Source organism: Eriocheir sinensis, chromosome 30 (genome assembly GCF_024679095.1).
Source record: "Eriocheir sinensis breed Jianghai 21 chromosome 30, ASM2467909v1, whole genome shotgun sequence".
NCBI lineage: Eukaryota > Metazoa > Arthropoda > Malacostraca > Decapoda > Varunidae > Eriocheir > Eriocheir sinensis.
This window is the reverse complement of record NC_066538.1, coordinates 16984862-17007361: the sequence shown is the minus strand read 5'-3', so window position 1 is coordinate 17007361 and position 22500 is coordinate 16984862. Positions and strand designations below refer to the sequence as shown.

General features: G+C 39.7%; 1 protein-coding gene across 1 annotated transcript in view; it reads left to right on the top strand.

Annotated features, from left to right (window-relative positions):
* LOC127005342 (immunoglobulin superfamily DCC subclass member 3-like) overlaps positions 1 to 22500 on the top strand; it is a 322301-nt gene that overhangs the window by 102452 nt on the left and 197349 nt on the right. Inside the window, exon 3 of the mRNA XM_050874109.1 lies at positions 1414 to 1437. Within this exon, the coding sequence (XP_050730066.1) occupies positions 1414 to 1437 (24 nt within the window). The remainder of the gene's footprint in view (positions 1 to 1413; positions 1438 to 22500) is intronic.

Genomic DNA, 22500 nt, shown 5'->3' with positions numbered 1-22500 from the left:
TTTTCTTTCTCCTTCCCTTTTACTTAATTTCCTTCCTTCCTCCCATTCTACTTCCTTCCTTTCTTCCTTCCTTCCTACCCTTCATCTCCTTCTTTTTGCTGCTTCATTTTCTTCCCTTTTCGTATTTTGCATTTCAATTTTCTTCTCTCCTCTATTTTCCTTCTTCATTCTCCACTTCCTTCTTTACTCCTCCACATTTGCCTTCTCCTTCCTACTTGATGATTCTCTTTATTTTGCTCAGAATCTCTTCCTCCTCCTCCTCCTCCTCCTCCTCCTCCTCCTCCTGCTTTTGATACAGTGGAAGTTTAAATCACTTGAAGGATATATACACACATTTCTCTCTCTCTCTCTCTCTCTCTCTCTCTCTCTCTCTCTCTCTCTCTCTCTCTCTCTCTCTCTCTCTCTCTCTCTCTCTCTCTCTCTCTCTCTATTATTATTATTATTATTATTATTATTATTATTATTATTATTATTATTATTATTATTATTATTATTATTATTATTGTTATTATTATTATTATTATTATTATTATTATTGGTGGGTGGTTTTATATATTGTTTGTCTGTCTGTATATGTATCTCTCTCTCTCTCTCTCTCTCTCTCTCTCTCTCTCTCTCTCTCTCTCATTTTAAGTGATAATAAATGCTGCCATAAATGTAATATATATAATCAATGCTCCAGTAATTGCTTAGTCGAGTGTTTGGACAAGGGTTGGCAGCGGGGGGGAGGAGGGGGGGGGGGGGCATTTTTTAAGGGGAGCTGGGAGGGGGCGGGTGGAAGGGGGGGGGGGGTTGATGGGGTGTAAATATATATAGTAATTCATTTGTGTGGGGAGTAAGGAGGGGGGGAGGGGGATTGGTGTGTGTGTGTGTGTGTGTGTGTGTGTGTGTGTGTGTGTGTGTGTGTGTGTGTGTGACGGTTTTTGTTGTTGTTGTTGTTTAGATTATATGTGTTTATTTATTGTGTGTTTGTTCGTTTGTTTGTGTGATTGTCTTTTTTTTGTTTGGGTTCCTTTATGATGTTTTTGAGGGTTGTTTTTATTGTTTGTGTGCTTGTTTGTGTGTGTGTGTGTGTGTATAGATTTGTGTGTGCGTGTGTGTTTTGTGATCTTGTTGACTTGTATTGATGTGTGTGTGTGTGTGTGTGTGTGTGTGTGTGTGTGTGTGTGTGTGTGTGTGTGTAGATTTGTGTGCGTGTGTGTGTTTTGGGATCTTGTTGACTTGTATTGATGTGTGTGTGTGTGTGTGTGTGTGTGTGTGTGTGTGTGTGTGTGTGTGTGTATATTTTTGTGATTGTTTGTGTTTTTTGATCTTGTTGACTTGTATTGATGTGTGTGTGTGTGTGTGTGTGTGTGTGTGTGTGTGTGTGTGTGTGTGTTTAATAGCCGTACTCATTTTTTTCTTTCTCCTCAGGTGGACTTAAATTCTTCCATTATGGTGAGTACAGTTTTATATTTTATTATTTTTTCCCTAATAACAAAACTTAATTACCTTCATCACCATTATCATTATCATCATCATCATCAGTGTATATATAGCTTTTCTTTATTAATTTTCTCTTAATTCTTTTTCTTTATTATAACTCATCACTGTCATCATCATTTTCATCATTATCATTCGCTCATATTTTTTTATTATAACGGAACTTTTTATCATCATCATCATCATCATCATTCGTGTATGTTTTGCTTCATAATTCTTTTTCTCTAATTTCGAAACTTTTTATCATCATCATCATCATCATCATCATTCGTGTATGTTTTGCTTCATAATTCTTTTTCTCTAATTTCGAAACTTTTTATCATCATCATCAATATTGTTTTCTTGTTTTGCTTTTCCTTCTTGATTCTTTTTGTACTTTACTCTGTGTGGTGAAAAGTTAATGCGGTGAGTAAGTAAGTGAACGAAAGACGGAGTAATTTATTAAACGTGAGTAAGTAAATGAACGACTGTAGTAGTGAATAATTAAATGTAAGTAAGCGAACGAGTGAAGGAGTGAATAATTGAACGTAAGTAAATGAACGAGTGAAGGGGTGAATAATTGAACGTGAGTAAGTGAACGAGTGAAGGAGTGAATAATTGAACGTGAGTAAGTGAACGAGTGAAGGAGTGAATAATTGAACGTGAGTAAGTGAAGGAGTGAAGGAGTGAATAATTGAACGTGAGTAAGTGAACGAGTGAAGGAGTGAATAATTGAACGTGAGTAAGTGAAGGAGTGAAGGAGTGAATAATTGAACGTGAGTAAGTGAACGAGTGAAGGAGTGAATAATTGAACGTGGGTTAGTGAAGGAGTGAATAATTGAACGTGAGTGAGTGAGTGAAAGAGTGAATAATTGAACGTAAGTAAGTGAACGAGTGAAGGAGTGAATAATTGAACGTGAGTGAAGGAGTGAATAATTGAACGTAAGTAAGTGAACAAGTGAAGGAGTGAATAATTTAATGTGAGTAAGTACGTGAACGAGTGAAGGAGTGAATAATTTAATGTGAGTAAGTACGTGAACGAGTGAAGGAGTGAATAATTAAACACGTACAAAGACAAACAAATGAAGCAGTGAATAATCAGATGAAAGAAGGGAGCGGCCAACAGACGTCTAATTAAGCCAACCGACACGCACTAGTTTATGTATTTACGCGTTGTCGTCTTGTCTCGCGGGAATTAATGGAACCTGACCCCAGAGAACCTAAATGAACCGAACAGCGAAGGTAGTCTGACCCAGCCAAACCTGATTATTATAACCTAACTAGAGAACTTGACCTAACCACACCTGACCTTGTATCACCTTATCTTTTTAAACCACCTTATCTTAGCTTACCTTACTTTACCTTACCTTACATTACTAAACGTCACTCTACCTTACTTTACCTTACCTTACCTTACCTTACTAAACGTCACACTACCTTACTTTACCTTACCTTACCTTACCTTACCTTACCTTGCTAAACGTCACACTACCTTACTTTACCTTACCTTACCTTACCTTACCTAACCTAACCTAACCTAACCTTACCTTACTTTACCTTACCTTACCTTACCTTACCTTACTAAACCTCACCTTACTTTACCTTACCTTACCTTACAGCAAGGAAAACAGCTCAAGGGCAAAAAAAAAGAAACAATAATGAAATAAAGCCCTCTAATCACTGCTCCTATATAAAAAAGGGTTCAGAGGAGTGGCCAAAAGAGAGGTCAGTTTCGGGAGGACCATATAGTCACGTTTTGAGGTACAGAATAGACTCATTGCGACACACTACACACCAGACAGGGTTCGTTATCTATCACTGCCGGCACCTTCACAATCTCTCCCGACTTGACCTTTTTAGATATTAACCAAACTAATCTCGTATGACCTTGGTGACGTGACCTAATCTGACCTGAACTCCTCGACCTAATCTGACCTGAACTCCTCGCCTCGAATCCACACACACACACACACACACACACACACACACACACACACACACACACACACACACACACACACACACACACACACACACACACACACACACACACACACACACACACACACACACACACAGGTTTTGAAGGTCACGAGGTCATGCTAGCTGAACGAACACACACACACACACACACACACACACACACACACACACACACACACACACACACACACACACACACACACAAACGAATAATTAAGAGATGAAACAAGGAGCGGAGCGGTAAAAAAAAAAAAAAAAAACATGGCGGGTCTGAGTCGACGAAGAGCAAAGAAAAGAAGACAAACTATGAAGGGAAAGTTTGTAATTGATCCAGCCACGCACGCACACACACACACACACACACACACACACACACACACACACACACACACACACACACACACACACATACACACATACACACACACGCACATGCACTCAATTATTCACCTCAGCATAATATTTAACTTTTCATGAACGAAGCCAAAGAAATTATCACATTCCTTCGTCATAACTAATTCACTGAGACCTTCCCACTTCCTCCTTCTCTTCCTCCTCCTCCTCCTCTTCTTCTTCTTCTTCTTCTTCATCTGTTTCTTTTTCTTTCTTTTTTCTTTTTCTTCTTCTTCTTCTTCTTCTTCTTCTTCATCTTCTTCTTCTTCCCTCTCCTTCTATTCTCTGCCATTCAACCTCCCTTTCCTTATCTTCCCTTTCCCGCTTTTATTCTCTCTCTCTCTCTCTCTCTCTCTCTCTCTCTCTCTCTCTCTCTCTCTCTCTCTCTCTCTCTCTCTCTCTCTCTCTCTCTCTCTCTCTTTCGCTCTTCTCTCTCTCTCTCCTTCCCTTCCCCTCCTTTCTCCTTCCTTTCGCTCCCTTCGCTTTCTGGCTTTTCCTTTTCTTCTACTTACCCTTTTCCTCCCCGCCCTTCTTCCCCTTTTTCCAATCTTTCCTCTCCATCCTCCCCCTCCGCCCTTTCCTTTCCCCTCTCCCCTCCCGTTCATTTCCTTTTGCTTCCTCCGTCCGTTCCCTTTGCTGCCTCGTTCTCCTCTCCATTCCACTCCCCTTCCCCTTTCGTTCCCTTCGCTACCTCCCTTCCCTTCCCCTCCCCTTCCCTCCTCATCCCTCCCACCCTTCCCCTCTTCCTGCCTCGGGGGACGTGGGGAATGAAAAAGTTACTAAAACGGGAAATATTTCATGGGAGTCACGTGGGGCGGTAGGGTTGTGTGGTCGTGGTGGTGATGGTGATGGTTAGCGTGTATGTGGTGGTAAGTAAGTGATGATGAGGTTGTGGTAGTGGTGATGGTGGTGATGTGTAATGGTGAGTGGTGGTGGTGAGAGTATGGTGATGTTGTATTAGTGAGTGGTGATGTGTCTGTTCTTGTGGTGATGTTTAAGTAAGTGTAATTATTTTTTCTTAAGCCTCTTCTTCACCTCTCCACCCTAAATTGACCTCTTTTTTGGCCACTCTTTAGCGGACTTTTTTTTATTATTGTTTCCTTTTTTTGGGTGTCCTTGAGCTGTCTCCTTTGTTGTATATATATATATATAAAAAAAAAAAAACTATTATCTTCTGTTGTGGGAGCGGCAAGTAGCGGGCTTTTTTCTACACTCTTTTTGTTGCCCTTTTGCCGACTCTTGTTCTAAAGAAAAAATCCTGCCCATAGCGCTGGTTCGTTCTCTTGGGGGGTCTCTTGGACGGCCCCAGCTCGTTAGTGGCGCAGGCGAATTTTGTTTATAGTGTCTGCCTTGATGTGCGACTCCTTCTTCTTCTTCTTCTTCCTCTTCCTTGTTTTCCTCTTCTTCCTTCTCGTTCCACTCTTTCCCATTCAACCTCCCTTTCCTTATCCTCACTTTCCCGCTTTTCCTCTCTGTCTTTCCCCACCCCTCCCTTCTCCTCACTTCTTTTCCTGGCCCATGCTGCTCCCCGGTGCTCCTATTGAACGCAGTCACTGAAGTTAGGGTTGATTGAAGGTCTGGGCAGCATGTGGGTAATCTTCCTCCACTCGCTGAAGGTTGATAATAATTATTGGGGTCGTCTTGCGGTGGGACTCGAACCGGGGTCCTCGGCATCGAAAAAACGTGGAATGAAAATAATTTAGAAAGAAAAGCATTACATTAAGAAAGCAAGATAAATTAAGGGAATAGGAAAAGAAAGGCAGGAAGAAACGCTATGTGAAAAGAGATTTGTATGTGTGTGTGTGTGTGTGTGTGTGTGTGTGTGTGTGTGTGTGTGTGTGTGTGTGTGTGTGTGTTCAGTGTAGATCTGGGCAGCATGTGGTTAATCTTCCTCCACTTGATGCTTGAAAATTGCCAACGTCCTTGTGTGGAATTCGAACCTGGGTCCTCGATATTACCACTTACCCCTGCCTCTTTATAAGTCTTAGCAAGTGGAGGTGTTTGGTGATGTATTAATAACTGGTGATGAGTGCGTGGTGTATCAAGCGTTGGTGGTGTTGGCAGGTTAAGTAAAGAAGTGATATGGTACGCCTAGTGATGCTTCGTTTTTTTTGTACTAACTTATTGTGGTCATATCAATCTCACCTCCACTCCGAAATTGTTGTACTTACGTTAATTTGCCCGGGTGTAAGTTACTTTGGTTTTGTAAGTTATGGGTTCATTTCGTACTGGGGGTGTAAGTTTTTGTATAATGTTGAGCTCCTGTGGTCATACGTTGCTAAAACGGGAAATATTTCATGGGAGTCACGTGGGGCGGTAGGATTGTGTGGTGGCGGTGGTGGTGATGGTGGTGGTTAGTGTGTATGTGGTGATAAGTAAGTGATGATGAGGTGGTGGTAGTGGTGATGGTGGCGATGTGTAATGGTTTAATGGTGTAAGATTTATATAATGTTGAGCTCAATTGGCCATAAGTTGCATTGGTCATATGTTAATCTCATCTTACGTTATGGCTCCACTTTGTACTGAGCATAAGTGGTTGTTTTTTATAATGTTGAGTTGCATTGGTCATAACTTAATCTCATCTTAAGTTATGGCTCCACTTTGTACTGAGCATAAGTGGTTGTTTTTTATAATGTTGAGTTGCATTGGTCATAACTTAATCTCATCTTAAGTTATGGCTCCACTTTGTACTGAGCATAAGTGTTTTTTTTATAATGTTGAGTTGCATTGGTCATAAATTAATCTCATTTCACGTTATGGCTCCACATTGTACTGAGCATAAGTTTTTTTTTTTATAATGTTGAGTTGCATTGGTCATACGTTAATCTCATCTTACGTTATGGCTACACTTTGTACTGAGCATAAGTTTTTTTTTTTATAATGTTGAGTTGCATTGGCCATAACTTAATCTCATCTTACGTTATGGTTTCACTTTGTACTGAGCATAAGGTTTTTTTTTTATAATGTTGAGTTGCATTGGTCATAAATTAATCTCATCCTACGTTATGGCTCCACTTTGTACTGAGCATAAGTTTTTTTTTTTATAATGTTGAGTTGCATTGGTCATAACTTAATCTCATCTTACGTTATGGCTACACTTTGTACTGAGCATAAGTTTTTTTTTTATAATGTTGAGTTGCATTGGTCATAAATTAATCTCATTTCACGTTATGGCTCCACATTTTACTGAGCATAAGTTGTTTTTTTTTATAATGTTGAGTTGCTGTGGTCATAAGTTGCGTCCGTTGTAAGTTCATCTCGTCGTAAGTCGCGTACTCCGGTCGTTCGTTATGGCGGTCGTAACTTGTGTGGGTCATAAGTCAGGATGAATCCTTTCCCGGCCAGGTTAATAACACACCTGACGCGTACTAATTAAAGGTGTGCGTGCGTGTGTGTGTGCGTGTGTGTGTGTGTGTGTGTGTGTGTGTGTGTGTGTGTGTGTGTGTGTGTGTGTGTGTGTGTTTAACTAGTTGTCTTTACCTAGTTATAGTTTTACAGGACCTGGGCTTACGCTAGTGTGGTCCCGTCTCCGTATCTGTATTTGTCCAACTTTTCCTGTGTGTGTGTGTGTGTGTGTGTGTGTGTGTGTGTGTGTGTGTGTGTGTGTGTGTGTGTAGGCTTAATCATTCTCTAATTTCACTAAACAGTTAACAGAATGAAATAAAAGAGGAAGCTGCTAATTAACACTTCCACAATTTCACAAGTTAACGTTCATCGTAATTATTATTTTTTTTGAGTCCTCGGTGAAAGCGGAGATTCGTGTTGCGTTCTGTAATGTGGAAGGACTTTAGATTAACTACGACCCATTTTTTTACCCCAATTCTCACACTACAGTTTATACACACAGTCAGATATGAATGACCCAGTTTAAGTTTGTGTCCCACTTCATAATAATCCATTTAAAAATCGTGCAATATAGACACTAGTTTATATTCATTCAATTAATAAACCAGTTAGTTTATATTCATTCAATTAATAAACCAATTAACAACCCAATTTTAACAGTCAACTAACAATCCAGTTTTCCCACCCAATTTCTAACCGCATTAACAACCAAATTTTCAACAGTCAAATAAATCTAATTTTCAACACTAGTATATATTCATTCAATTAATAAACCAATTAACAACCCAATTTTAGCAGTCAACTAACAATCCAGTTTTCCCACCCAATTTCTAACCGAGTTAACAACCAAATTTTCAACAGTCAAATAATAGTCTAATTTTGACACCCTATTCCCACCCCGCCCAACTCACAACTCAATTTTAAGAGTCAACTAACGTTTTCCCACCTAATTTCTAACCGCGTTAACAACCCAATTTTCAACTGTCAAATAACAGTCTAATTTTGACACCCTATTCCCACCGCGCCCAATTCACAACCCAATTTCAGATTTCAATTAACAACCCAATTTTCAACAGTCAAATAAGTCCAATTTTGACACCCTATTCCCACCGCGCTCAATTCACAACCCAATTTCAGACTTCAATTAACAATCCAATTTTCAACAGTCAAATAAGTCCAATTTTGACACCCTATTCCCACCGCGCCCAATTCACAACCCAATTTCAGACTTCACTTAACAACCCAATTCCCCACCACGCAATCTCCTCCTCTGCTTCACCACCTCTCGACAGCCGCCTCTTACAAGCTCAGTCGTGCCGTGCGTCAAGCTGTCACGGCGTAAGCTTGAAGGAAAGGCGCCGAGCAAAGAAAGCTTGGCGGCGAAGTGTGTGTGAGTGTGTTGAGTTAAGTAGTTCTTGTTCCTAATCTTTATAGTCCTTTTGGCTCAGCCCTTCTCTCCGGGTGCATTGAGGAGGGAGTGTGTGTGTGTGTGTGTGTGTGTGTGTGTGTGTGTGTGTGTGTGTGTGTGTGTGTGTGTGTGTGGAAAAGTAGGATTATCATTCATTTCTTTCTTACTTTTTTCTTTTCTTTCTTTCTTTTTCTTTCTTTCCTTCTTTCTTTCTTTCTTTCTCTCTTTCTGTATCCATTGTTTACTTTTTTTTTTTCTGTTATTCCTGCAAGCATTTATTTAGCTGTAAGTCACCTCGTCTACTATTTATTATTATTATCATCTATTTATTTATCTATTCTCTAACTAGTCCTTCATTATCTAGTGATTCATTTCTTTCTTTCTCCCTTTCTTTCCTTCTTTCTGTATCCATTGTTTACTTCTTCGTTTCTATGTCATTCCTGCAAGCATTTATTTAGCTAGGCGTAACCTCGTATATTTCTATTTATCATTATTTTCACTTATCTATCCCCTAATTAGCTCTTCACCTTATCGTTAGTCCAGCTCACATCTACGGATCATTTACTCACCTGGTCTAAATACACCTAGTACACCTGGACTTAATTACTGAATGTGTCGCGTGTTAGCTTGCGTCAGGCCGCCTCACCCCTCCTCACCTGTCCACACTCACCTGTCCACCCACACACCTGCGCTAAGCCGATGAAGGTCTGTAAGGAGATGAAGGGATTGGGCAAGGCAGGCGGACGAGGGGCTCAGTGCGTTGGCTTGAAAGGGCAAGGGAGGCATCGGTTTAAAGAGGCGAGAATTGGTCCATGGAGGGAAAGTGGACGAGTGGAACAGTAGATAATGATGACAGGCTTAAAATACAAGAAGAAATAGTGGATAACCAAGTGGATAAGAATGAATGAGCGAGGGAGGCATCGGTTTAAAGAGGCGAAAATTGGTCCATGGAGAGAAAGTGGACGAGTGGAACAGTGGATGATGAAGACATACTTAAAATACAGGAAGAAATAGTGGATAACCAAGTGGATAAGAATGGATGAGCAAGTGGATGAATGGAAAATCGGATGCATTACCCTCACCTTCTAACCCCCCTTCTTCCCCTTCCTTCTCACACACACACACACACACACACACACACACACACATACAAACACATACACAACCCCCTCGTTCCAAACACCCCTTTCTAAGCACCCCCTTCACCCCCCCCCCCCCCATTTCCAACCCCCACACACATACACAGTTCCTCCCTCTTACACACACACACACACACACACACACACACACACACACACGGGGTCGAAGCCAGCGCCCCGCCTGGTCTGGTCGGCCCTGCGGCGCCAGTGTCTCCGTCGGGCAGCGGCCACAAGCTTTATGGAGACCCGGCCTGAGATTACCCCCCGCCCCCCTTAGGGCTAGAGGAGGAGGAGGAGGAGGAGGGAATGTAAGGGGAAAGAGAAGGGTTGGAGTAAAGTAAGAATGAAAGGAAGGAGGGAAGAGGAAGAAGTGAAGGTGGAGGAGGAGGAGCAATTTTAGGAGGAGGAGGAGGAGGAGGGAAGAGATAGGGAGAGGAGGAGTAAAAGTAATGATGAAGGGAAGGAGGGAGCAAGGAAGAGGAAAAGGTCAGAGGAAAAGAGAGGGAAGCAGAGGAAAAATAGAGGAGGAGGAGGAGGAGGAGGAAAGGGGAAAGAAGGCAAAGGGAAAGAGAAGAAGAGAAAGAGTAAAGTAAGAATGAAGGAAAAAGGAAGAGGAAAAGATTACTCTAAGAACGAGGGAAGAAGAGGGAAAATAGAAGAGGAAGAGGAGAAAGAGGAGGAAAATCAGGCAAAAGGAAAGGAGTTTAGGAAGAAAGGGAGAGAAGAAAATGAGAGAGAGAGAGAGAGAGAGAGAGAGAGAGAGAGAGAGAGAGAGAGAGAGAGAGATGAATAAGGAAAAGAGAAGAGAGAAAGAAGAGGAAGAGGAGGAGAAAGAAGGAAACAAAGGAGGGAAATTAAGGGAGATGAATGGAGAAGACTTGGTTAGGAAGAGGTGGAGGAGGAGGAGGAGAAGAGGAGTTAAGGAAATGGGAAGAAGGGGAGAGAGGAAGGGAGGAAAAGTGGAGAAAATAAAGGAGAAGAAATGAGAGAGAGAGAGAGAGAGAGAGAGAGAGAGAAGAGAAGAGAAGAGAAGAGAAGAGGGAGAAGGAAAGAACTTGAAAATAAGAGAAGGGAAATAGGAGGAAAAATATCACACACACACACACACACACACACACACACACACACACACACACACACGTCCACTATCCAAAGAATATTAACAAAAAAAAAAAGAAAAGAAAAAAAAGAAGAATGAAAAAATATAAACATAGTGGAATCATTTTTTATATATACATTTTTTTCTGAAGCTAAAAAAAAAAAAAAAACACCAAAAGAATATTCCTCAAAAACATAGAAAACAACAACAACAACAACAACAAAATAAATTAATAGAAAGAAAAAAGATTTACTTGTCAATCCTTTAAAAGCATTGTAACATTTTTTCTTTCTTGTATTTTTTTCTTTTTTTTTCTTATTCCGTGTGATTACTTTGTGTCTATCAATTGTGTGTGTGTGTGTGTGTGTGTGTGTGTGTGTGTGTGTGTGTGTGTGTGTGTGTGTGTGTTACTTCAGAAGTCAGATTGTGAACAGGGAGAGGAGGAGAAGGAGGAGGAGGAGGAGGAGGAGGAGGAGGAGGAAGAGGAAGAGGAAGAGAGGAGGAGGAGGAGCAGGAGGAGCAGAAGGAAGAAAGAAGAAGAAGAAGAAGAAGAAGAAGAAGAAGAAGAAGAAGAAGAAGAAGAAGAAGAAGAGGAGGAGGAGGAGGAGGAGGAGGAGGAGGAGACGCAAAGAAAGAAATGAGAAAAGTAAGAATGAAATAAAGCAAAAAAAATGAAAAAGAAAGGAAAAGAAGAAAATAGGAAAATAAGTAACAAAGTGAGTTAAAGAAAGAAGTAAGGAAGTAATGAAAGGAAGGAAGCAAGGAAAAAAAGGAAGAAAAGTAGGATATAAAGTAAGGAAAGAAATTAGAAAGTTAAAAATAAATGGAAAGAATGAAAGGAGGAAGGAAAAGCTGGAGATTAGAAAATGGATTGAAGTCGTGGAAAATAACGAAGGCAGAAAAAGAGGGAAAATAATAGAGGAAAGTTGAATAAAGAAGAAAAGATACAGAAAATCATGAGAAGGGAAAGAAGGAAGAGGAGGAAAGAAGGAATGGGGAGGAAAGAATTGGAGGAAAGGGAGGAAAGAAGGGGATGGAAGGGAGGTAATATAGCCCACAATCCTCATTCCAAGCCGGATGTGAGAGAGAGAGAGAGAGAGAGAGTCTATTTGTGTTCTAGGCTTCTCTCTCTCTCTCTCTCTCTCTCTCTCTCTCTCTCTCTCTCTCTCTCTCTCTCTCCACTTTCTTCATTCACATTTTCTTTTGTCTATATTTGGAAACACATACAGGTGATAAAGAGGAGGAGGAGGGAGGGAGGGAGGGAGGGAGGGAGGAGGAGGAGGGAGGAGGAGGAGGAGGAGGAGGGAGGAGGAGGAGGAGGAGGAGGGAGGAGGAGGAGGAGGAGGAGGAGGAGAAAAGGGTGTTACATGAGAAAAATGGAGGAATAGATGGGAACAAGATAAGAGAGAGAGAGAGAGAGAGAGAGAGAGAGAGAGAGAGAGAGAGAGAGAGAGAGAGAGAGAGAGAGAGAGAGAGAGAGAGAGAGAGAAGTGCTTTAAGGGATTGCCAAGAAGTGTTATTTTTTTTCCTTTTTTCTCGTCTTTCTTAATAAAGCTCAATTAGGTTGATTATTATGAAACCACTCCTCCTCCTCCTCCTCCTCTTACTACTACTACTACTATTACTACTACTACTACTACCATGACGACTATTTCCCAAGACCACAGAGAAGACTGATCTGTTTTTTCATGGGTGGATTTTCCGTTGCAAGATGTATTGGTCGTGTAAATCTATCACCAGTATCACAAAACAGTCCATGGATATCACATCAACTTCTACGAGACGCTTTTCAAACAAGTGAACTGAGGGTGGTTTGGGGCGTTATTCCCGTCCAAGAGGTATAGGCCGTGTAAATCTATCACCAGTATCACAAAACAGTCCATGGATATCACATCAACTTCTACGAGACGCTTTTCAAACAAGTGAACTGAGGGTGGTTTGGGGCTTTATCCCCGTCCAAGAGGTATAGGCCGTGTAAATCTATCACCACCATCACAAAACAGTCCATGGATATCACAGCAAGTTAACATAAGAACATAAGGACATAGGAGTCTGCAAGAGGCCGGTAGTCCTCTACAAGGCAGCTCCTTTGAACCTAAGCTCCCGTGGATTTTACCCCACCTAATATCACTGTCTCTGAATTTATGTAATCTATTTTTTAATGTGACAGTTGTATTGGCACTCACCACATGACTGCTCAGCCTGTTCCAATCATCCACCACTCTATTAGTAAACCAATTTTTGCCTATGTCCCTGTTGAATCTGAATTTATCCAGTTTAAACCCATTACTTCGTGTCCTACCCGGTTCTCTTACCAACAAAACCTTATGAATATCCCCCTTATTAAAGCCCTTCATCCATTTATCAACCTCGATCATGTCTCCACGCACCCTTCGCCTCTATTAGAATGCAAGTTTAACAGTTTCAATCTTTCCTCGTATAAGAAGTTTCTTAACCCTTGAATCATCTTAGTCATCCTCCTCTGCACCGATTCTAACATTTTGATATCCATTCTCTTCCTCCTCAGTCCTTTTCCCTTCCTTATTCTCATTGTCCTCTGCGTTTCTTTTCTTCTTCCTCTTCTTCTTCTTCTCTAACAAAGATAAATTACGTGGAAATTTCTGGAGATTCGTAAGTTTTTTGGAGATTTTTTCGGTAGTTTTGTTTCTTTTCACGGATTAACGGCACTGGTGGGACCCTTCATGAGCCGACATTCTTTCCGCTGCCTGCTGCTCCAATTTTCCATGCTTCCTCCTCCTCCACCCGGCTTGTCTTCTCATTACTTTTAACAAGAGGAAGATGTGTTTGACCTCCAGATGCTTCCTCCTCCTCCTCCTCCTCCTCCTTCTCTACTCATTGTCTCTCATTCTCTTTCCCTTCCTTACTTGCATTGTCTTCTGCGTTTTTCTTCTTCTTCTTCTTCTTCTTCGTCTTCTTCTCTCTCTTCTTTTTCTTCTTTTTCTCCTCCTTTTTGTTTTTGTATTTCTTTTTTTTTCTTCGGCTTCGTCTTGTTTCTTTCTTCTTCTTCTTCCTCTTCCTCTTCTTCTTCTTCTTCTTCTTCTTCTTCTTCTACTCTTTCTTTTCCCTTCTTCTTTATTTCTTCTTCTTCTTCTTCTTCTCTCTCTCTCTCTCTTCTTCTCTCTTTCTCTCTCTCTCTCTCTCTCTCTCTCTCTCTCTCTCTCTCTCTCTCTCTCTCTCTCGTTTTTATCTTCTTCCCATCTATTCCTCCATTTTTCTCATGTAATACCCTTTTTCTCTCCTCCTCCTCCTCCTCCTCTTCCCCTCCCCTCCTCCTCCTCCTCCTCTTTATCACTCACTTTCGCATTAACCCGTAAGTGTTTCCATTATTTTTCTCCTTTGTCTTCCTCTTTTTTCCTCTTTTTTCCTCTTTTCTTTCGTTCCCTCTTCTCTAATCTTTTCATCACTCCATCCCACACATTCCTTTTTACTGATGGCTTCAATATTTTCTTTTTATCTTTTCCTTTTTTTTTCTTTTCTTTCCTATTCTTGTTATTGAGTTTGTTATTTTTTTGTTTCTTTTAGTTATTCTTTTTATCTTTTTTTTTTTAACTACTACTTGGTTTCTGATTTTGTTTCTCTTGATGTGTTTTGTTTTGTTCTTTTCTTTTTCATTTTTATCTACTCTTCTTCCCTTCTTTCTCTTCCTTTTCTCTCTTCTCCGCTTTCCTTCCTCCGTCTCTTCTATTCCTCCTTTTATTCCTCATCCTTTCCTTCCTTCATTTACTTCCTCGTTTCCTTCCTCTCTCCTCTCCTTTCCTCTTCCATTCCTCTTTTTATCCCTCTTTCTCTCCCTTTCTTCTTTCTCTCCTTCCTTTCCTCCCTCCTTCCCTCTCTTTTCTTTCTCCCTTCTTTCCCTCCCTCTCTCTCGCCCTTGTTAATCCTTCTCCTCCTCCTTCCCTCTCCCTTCCTTCCTCCCTTCCTTCCTCTCTCTCTTCACATTCTTCCTTCATTCCTCCTCCATTTCTTCCTTCCCATCTTTCCTCCCTCTCTCTTCTTTCTCTCCTTTCCTCCCAACGATTTTTCTACCCCCCTCCCTCTTTCCCTACCTCTCCCTCCCTCCCTCCCTCTCCCTCCCTCTTCCTCTCTCCCTTCCTCCCTCTGTCTCCCTCCCTCCCTCCCTCTTTATTAGCAAGGTACAAGTTCTAAATAATAAAAAAGTCACATAATTTCAATGTTAATGCGAATTTTAAAGCATATGTGAATTTGTTTGTGTGTTTGTTTATGGGTTCGCGTCGTGTGTGTGTGTGTGTGTGTGTGTGTGTGTGTGTGTGTGTGTGTGTGTGTGTGTGTGTGTGTGTGTGTGTTTCATCGGCTTCTCATTCATTTGTTTTTGTTTTTTTCTCTTTTTCTTTCCTTTCACTTTTTTTCTTTTTTTCCTTATTCGTCTTTTTTTTCTTCTATTTTCTATTTTCTTCTTCTTCTTCTTCTTCCAGATTTTCTTATTCTTTTTTCTTCTTTCCTTTTTCTTGTCTTTTTCTTCTTATTTTCATTATTGTTCTCTTCTTTCCTTCCTTCCTCTCCTCCTCCTCCTCCTCCTCCTTGTCTGTCAGTTTGCCAGTTAGTTTTTTTTTTTTTTTTTTCCCACTAAGGAGACAGTTCAAGGGCGAAAAGAAAAATGTATATAAAAAAGGCCCGCTACTCACTGCTCTTGAATAGAGGTCACAGGAGTGTCCTAAAAGAGAGGTCAATTTCGGGAGGAGAGGTGTCCTGATACCCTCCTCTTGAAAGAGTTCAAGTCGTAGGCAGGAGGAAATACAGATGAAGGAAGATTGTTCCAGAGTTTACCAGCGTAAGGGATGAAAGAGTGAAGATGCTGGTTGACTCTTGCATAAGGGGTTTGGACAATATAGGGATGAGCATGAGTAGAAAGTCGTGTGCTGCGGGGCGGCGGGAGGGGGGGAGGCATGCAGTTAGCAAATTCAGAAGAGCAGTCAGCATGAAATTATCGAGAGAAGATAGAGAGGCAACATGTCGGCGGAATTTGAGAGGTAGAAGACTATCAGTATGAGGAGGAGAGCTGATGAGACGAAGAGCCTTTGACTCCACTCTGTCAAGGAGAGCTGTGTGAGTGGACCCCCCCCACACACGAGATGCATACTCCATACGAGGGCGGACAAGGTTCCTGTAAATGGACAGCAACTGTGCGGGGGAGAAGAACTGGCGGAGACGGTACAGAACGCCCAGCCTAGAGGAAGTTGATTTAGTAAGAGATGAGATACGAAGTTTCCAGTTGAGATTTTGAGTTAAGGATAGACCGAGAATGTTTAGTGTTGAAGAAGGTGATAGCTGGGTGTTGTCGAAGAATTACTCGTTGTTGTTGTTGTTGTTGTTGTTTAACTTTCATGTTGGGTTCGCGTGTCTTTCTCGTAGTGAGTCGCTTTGTCTCTGTGTCTGTCTGTCTGTCTGTCTGTCTCTCTGTCTCTCTGTTTGTCTGTTAGTCTTTGTATTGGGTTGTGTGTGTGTGTGTGTGTGTGTGTGTGTGTGTGTGTGTGTGTGTGTGTGTGTGTGTGTGTTTAAACGTGTTTGTGGGTGGAGGAAGAGGAAGAAGAAGAGCTCAAAGAAGAACTCAAAGAAGATGAAGAAGAAGAAGAAGAAGACAAACAGAGAAGAACACGAGAGAGAAAAAAACGAAAGGAAAGTCAAGAGAATGGGATTGAAGATAGAATAAAGATGGAAAACTGAAAAAGAAGAAGAAGAAGAAGAAGAAGAAGAAGAAGAAGAAGAAGAAGAAGAAGAAGTTAAAAAGCAAGACGAAGAAGAAACCATAGGAAAAGTAGAAGCAGAAGAAAGAAGCCGAAGAAGAACAAGAACAAGAACAAGAACAAGAAAAAAAAAGAAGAAAAAAAAGAAGAAAAAGAAGAGGACAAGTTGAATTAATAGTTATCGAAAAAAGCTAATACAGAGAGAGAGAGAGAGAGAGAGAGAGAGAGAGAGAGAGAGAGAGAGAGAGAGAGAGAGAGAGAGAGAGAGAGAGAGGTGGGGGGGGGCGGCCAGGTGAGCGGGGGGTAATTACCTGCCTTGTTTATTGCATCATCCTTCCCTCGGACCGAAATTAGCGTGGGATAAAAATATGTTTTTACTCTTAAGGCCGCGTGTTAGAACCCCCCCTGACCCCCCTCCCCCAACCTGAACCCTGGCTGTCTAAGGGAGGGAGAATGGAGAGAAGGAAGAGGAGGAGGAGGAGGAGGAGCTTTAGGGTAGAAAGAAGGGAGGACGAGGAAGAAAGGTTGAGGGAAAACGAGGAAGGAGGGAGAGAAGGTAAATTTGAGGGAGGGCGCGAGGGAGGAAGAGGAGGTAAGGTAAGGTTGAGGGAGGGAGGGAGGGAGGGAAGGGAGAGGACAGAGGAGGGAGGTACTTGTGAGGTTAGGGGCAGTTAAGTTAAAGGTTGGAAAAAGAAAATGAGGGATGAGGTGGAAGGGAATAATGAAGGAAGGAAATGGGAAGAAGAGAGGAGAGGAGGAGAGAGGGAAATAATGAAGGGTGGAGATAGAAAGAAGAGAGAAGAAGAGAAGAGGATGATAGAGAGAAAGAATAAAGGAATGAGATAGGAAGAAGGGAGGAGAGAAGAGGTGGATAGAAGAAAAGAATGAAGAGGGGAGATAGAAAGAAAAGAGAAGGAGAGAAGAGGAGAAGAGAGGAAAAGAATGAAGGAAGGAGATAGAAAGAAGAGAGAAGGAGAGGAGAGAAGTAACTAAGGAAAGAATGAAAGGAGAACGGTGAAAAGAGAGAATAAAGGAGATACAGAAAGAAAGAGAGAGAGAAAGGAAGAAGGAATAGACTGAATACGTGTTTTAGGATTGAAGGAACAACTGGAGAAATAGAGAAGAGGGAAAAGACACAGAAGAAGTAAGGAGGAGGAGGAGGAGGGATTGATAAAAGGTGGAAGATAGTAATTGAGGAACAAAAAGTAAAGTTGGAGAAGTAGGAAAGAGAAGAAAGTGGAAGAGAAGGAAGAGGAAAGAAGAAAATCGAGGAAAATAACAAAGAGAAGAAAAGAGAAAGGAAGGAGGGGAAAGGAAGATTAGAGAAAATAAGAGGAAAACAATTAAGGAAAGAAAGAGGAAAAGGCAATAAAGGGAAACAAAAGGGAGGACGAAGAATAAGGAGAAAGGAAGAAGAAGAGAAATATGGAAGGAAGTAAAAAAAGGGAGAGAAGGAACAAAAATGGAAAATAGGAAAACGAAAAAAAATGAGGAAAGAAAATGAAAACAGAAGAAACAGAGAAGAAAGAAGAATGAAAAAGAGTGAAAGGGAGAGAAGACAAGCGGAGGTAAAAGAGATAAAACAAGGGAGGGAGAATAAGGGAGAAGAAACACAAAAAAGAGAAGAAGGAAGAAAAAAGAGAAGGAAACGAGAGAGAAGAAAAATGGAGGAGCGTGAAGGAGAGGAAAGGGAGGGATTAAAGGGAGAGGAAGAAGGTGGTGGAGAGACGAATGGAGGAAATATATTAGGAGGAGGAGGAGGAGGAGGAGGAGGAAAAAAGGAGACTATTGAGAGACGTAAGATAAAGGGGAGATAAATGAGAGAGAGAGAGAGAGAGAGAGAGAGAGAGAGAGAGAGAGACTGGAGGTGCGTGTTTAGGTGGGTGGAATAGAAAGTAATGGGAAGAGGAGGAGGAGGAGGAGGAGGAGGAGGAGGAGGAGGAGGAGGAGGAGGGAGAAGAAAAAGAGGGCAAGTTTTAGTAATAGTTTTAGAGGGAGGTCTTAGAGAGAGAGAGAGAGAGAGAGAGAGAGAGAGAGAGAGAGAGAGAGAGAGAGAGAGAGAGAGAGAGTTACCTGTCTCTCATTAGTTCTCCACAAACGAGGGTTGTTCTACCTGTTCTTTTAAACAACACACACACACACACACACACACACACACACACACACTCTCTCTCTCTCTCTCCAGCTTATACTCATTTTCTTTTATATTTTAATTCCTTTTCACTTTTTCACTTTTCTTTTACTCATTTTTTTTAATTCACAAATCTTCACTCTTTACTTATGCTCTTTATCCTTCTCTCTTTAGTTCCTCTTTATTCCTTTATTCTTTTTCTTCCTTTTCTTCTTATTCTTATTCATTCTTGTCTTCTTCATCTTTTTCTTTTTCTTCTTCTTCTTATACCCATTACATCAGGGAGAACCAGAAGGCTGCAATTACTATAACTTACAAATCAATAACCTCAACACATCCTCAGACACACATTATTAATACTCTCCTGCATTATAATTATCATCATTAGAGTAATATGGACTAAGGGTTAATTACATATGATTACGTTAGCGGTGCGGTACGAAGGTCTTCAAATTGTTACCTGTCAAGTTATAAAAGAAAGTTCCTGGAAACGAATATCTGGTGATGGTTGTTGTGTTTGTTGGCTTGTGGAAAGTTGAGAATGGTTTAGTGCCCGCTGGAAACTTGTGTCGGAGTAGAAATGTTTTGTGTGCTAAGAAGTGTTTATTTTTTTGTTTGTGTTTATTTGAAGCTAGTATTGTGTTTATTATTTCCTCTTCATTGTTTTTGTTATTGTTATTGATTGTTGATTGTACATTTGTATTAAGAAGTGTATATTTGTTTGTGTTTATTTGAAGTTAGTATTGTGTTTATTATTTCCTCTTCATTGTTTCTGTTATTTTTATTGATTGTTGATTGTACATTTGTATTAAGAAGTGTATATTTGTTTGTGTTTATTTGAAGTTAGTATTGTGTTTATTATTTCCTCTTCCTTGTTTCTGTTATTTTTATTGATTGTTGATTGTATATTTGTATTAAGAAGTGTTTATTTTTTTGTTTGTGTTTGTTTGAAGTTAGTATTGTGTTTATTTTTTCGTCTTCCTTGTTTCTGTTATTTTTATTGATTGTTGATTGTACATTTGTATTAAGAAGTGTATATTTGTTTGTGTTTATTTGAAGTTAGTATTGTGTTTATTATTTCCTCTTCATTGTTTTTGTTATTGTTATTGATTGTTGATTGTACATTTGTATTAAGAAGTATATTTTTTTGTTTATTTGAAGTTAGTATTGTGTTTATTATTTCCTCTTCATTGTTTCTGTTATTTTTATTGATTGTTGATTGTTGATTGTTGATTGTACATTTGTATTAAGAAGTATATTTTTTTGTTTATTTGAAGTTAGTATTGTGTTTATTATTTCCTCGTCATTGTTTTTGTTATTGATTGTAGATCGTCGATTGTACATTTGTATGAAGAAGCTTTATTTTATGTGTCTATTTCAAGGTATTATTGTTATTGTTATTTCCTCCTCGTTGTTGTTACTATTGTTTTTGATTGTGTATTATTTTTATTCTTTGTTTTTTTAAAGTAAAGTTTAGATTTTTGTTTATTTCAAGTTATTATTATTATTATTATTATTATTATTATTATTATTATTATTATTATTATTATTATTATTATTATTATTATTATTTCCTCCTCGTTGTTTTTATTATTGTTGTTGAGTGTAGGTTATTATTATTATTTGTTTTATTTACAGGAAAGATTAGATTTTTGTGTTTATTTAAAGTTATTATTATTATTATTATTTCCTTTTCATTGTTTTTATTATTGTTGAGTGCAGATTTTAGCATGATTTATTATTTCTTAGAGTAGAGGAAGCAGCTCAAGGGTAAGACGAAATAAAAAGAGGAGCAATAAAGCAATAAAGTCCGCTGAGCACTCCTATGAAATGACGTAGAAATGACACAGCTTATTAATCATCTCATTATTCATTGTTATTCTTGATTGCAGACTCTTACTGTTATTTCATGTTTTTATTTGTGATGGTTGCAGGAATGGTTTCGTAGCCGCTGCAAACTTATGGCTGAGAACATTAACGTCTGTGTCAAAAAGTTAATTATTTGTTCGGATTACAGACTTATCATTATTGCTATTGTCTGGCTCAGCTAAATATGCGGTTGTGTCTGTGCCCTGTGAGAAACAAACGGAAGTACAGGGTTGTCACGTTTTTAACCCCACGTTGGTTCTCTCTCTCTCTCTCTCTCTCTCTCTCTCTCTCTCTCTCTCTCTCTCTCTCTCTCTTTTACTTATGTCAGCTTATTTTAACGTACATTCCTTCACGATATAATTTAAATATAATTGTGAAACTGGTTACACATCCCAAAACGAAAGGGAAACTCAATAATAAGTATTGCATCTTTTAGCAACACTGTAAAATATGTATGCCACGTTTCTTTATATGCTTATAAATATCTTGTCCATAATAAGTTAACTGTCCTTTCATACGTTATAATACTAAGATTAAATGTGTGTGCATATTTGCTGATCATATTTACCATGGTTTTACTTATATTAGAACATTTCTATATTGCGGGCTAGGAGTAACGCGGCAACCCCCCCCCCCCCCCCCCCACACACACACACACACGCAACCGCACGTTTAGCCGAGCCAGACTATAGTACTTATATTGTTAGTGTTATTGTCGTTGATTGCAAATTTTTATTGCTATTTGTTATTATTATTATTATTGTTATTTTCCTTTTGGTTGTTGAATTGGTTTAGTAGCCGCTGCAAACTTGTGCCAGAGTAGAATATCAACACATCCATTTTAAGAAGTTTAGTATTATGTTGGTAGGATATTATATACGTAGTAGTAGTAGTATCGATTACAGGTTATTATTTTCATTGTTTCTCGTTGTGTTGGTTGGTGAAATATTTTAGTAGCTTTTGCAAAATTGTGCCACAGAAGTACATGAATATCTGCGTCATTTTAAGAAGTTCGTTATTCGCGTTGCTTGCAGTGCAGTGAAAGGCGGGTACACATTTCCGAAGAGTTGATGGAGCGGCTGATTGGACGGCGGAACGGACTGATTATTGAAAACCGGGAACCAATTACCGTAGACTTGAGTGACCATCGGAACTCGGGATTGCAGAATTAGGACGCGAAATTTTACCCACACAAGCAAATGTAAAATATAATATAGAAAGATAAACAGGTAGGAAAGGAAAGGAAAGGAAGGAAAAGGGAGAGGAAAAAGGTAGTGGAGAGACGAATGAAAGAAATGTATTAGATGAGGAGGGAGCAGGGGGAAAAAAAGGAGACTATTGAGAAAGGAAAGATAAATGGAAGAAAAAATAACTTATGGCAGCGAAGGAAAATATATGTAATAGTGGCATAGGCATCATCTTAATCATCAGTAGTGGAGTTGATCTTGCATTCCTTTATATCACGTGAAAAGGACTTAGAGAATAAATGAATGGAGGAGTTCTATGACTTTAACAAAGGAATAATGAAGGAAGGAATTAATAGGAGTTTATCAATGAAATAATGCAGGAAAGAGTTATAGTTTTTCGTGTATTATCGAATTGAATAACAAAAATAGTGGAAGGGAGTAAAAAGACCCAAAATATTAATCTACCTCGAAACTAAAATTTTTGGAGTAATTAAAAAAATGCGCGACTGAATCATAACTCAGCGCGTAAGTTTAACTGGATCGCTCAGTGATAGGAAGCAAACGCGGGAAGTAATTAGTGAAGTATGAATCTTGTTGGAGCTGATACTTTATTCTTTTATCGCGTGGAAGGAAAATAAATAACTGGACGAATAAATAAATAAATGCAGATATTACATTGCACGACGTAGCTTTAAGGGAAATGGCGGAAAACACTGAAAATATATTCTACTACTACTACTACTACTACTACTACTACTACTA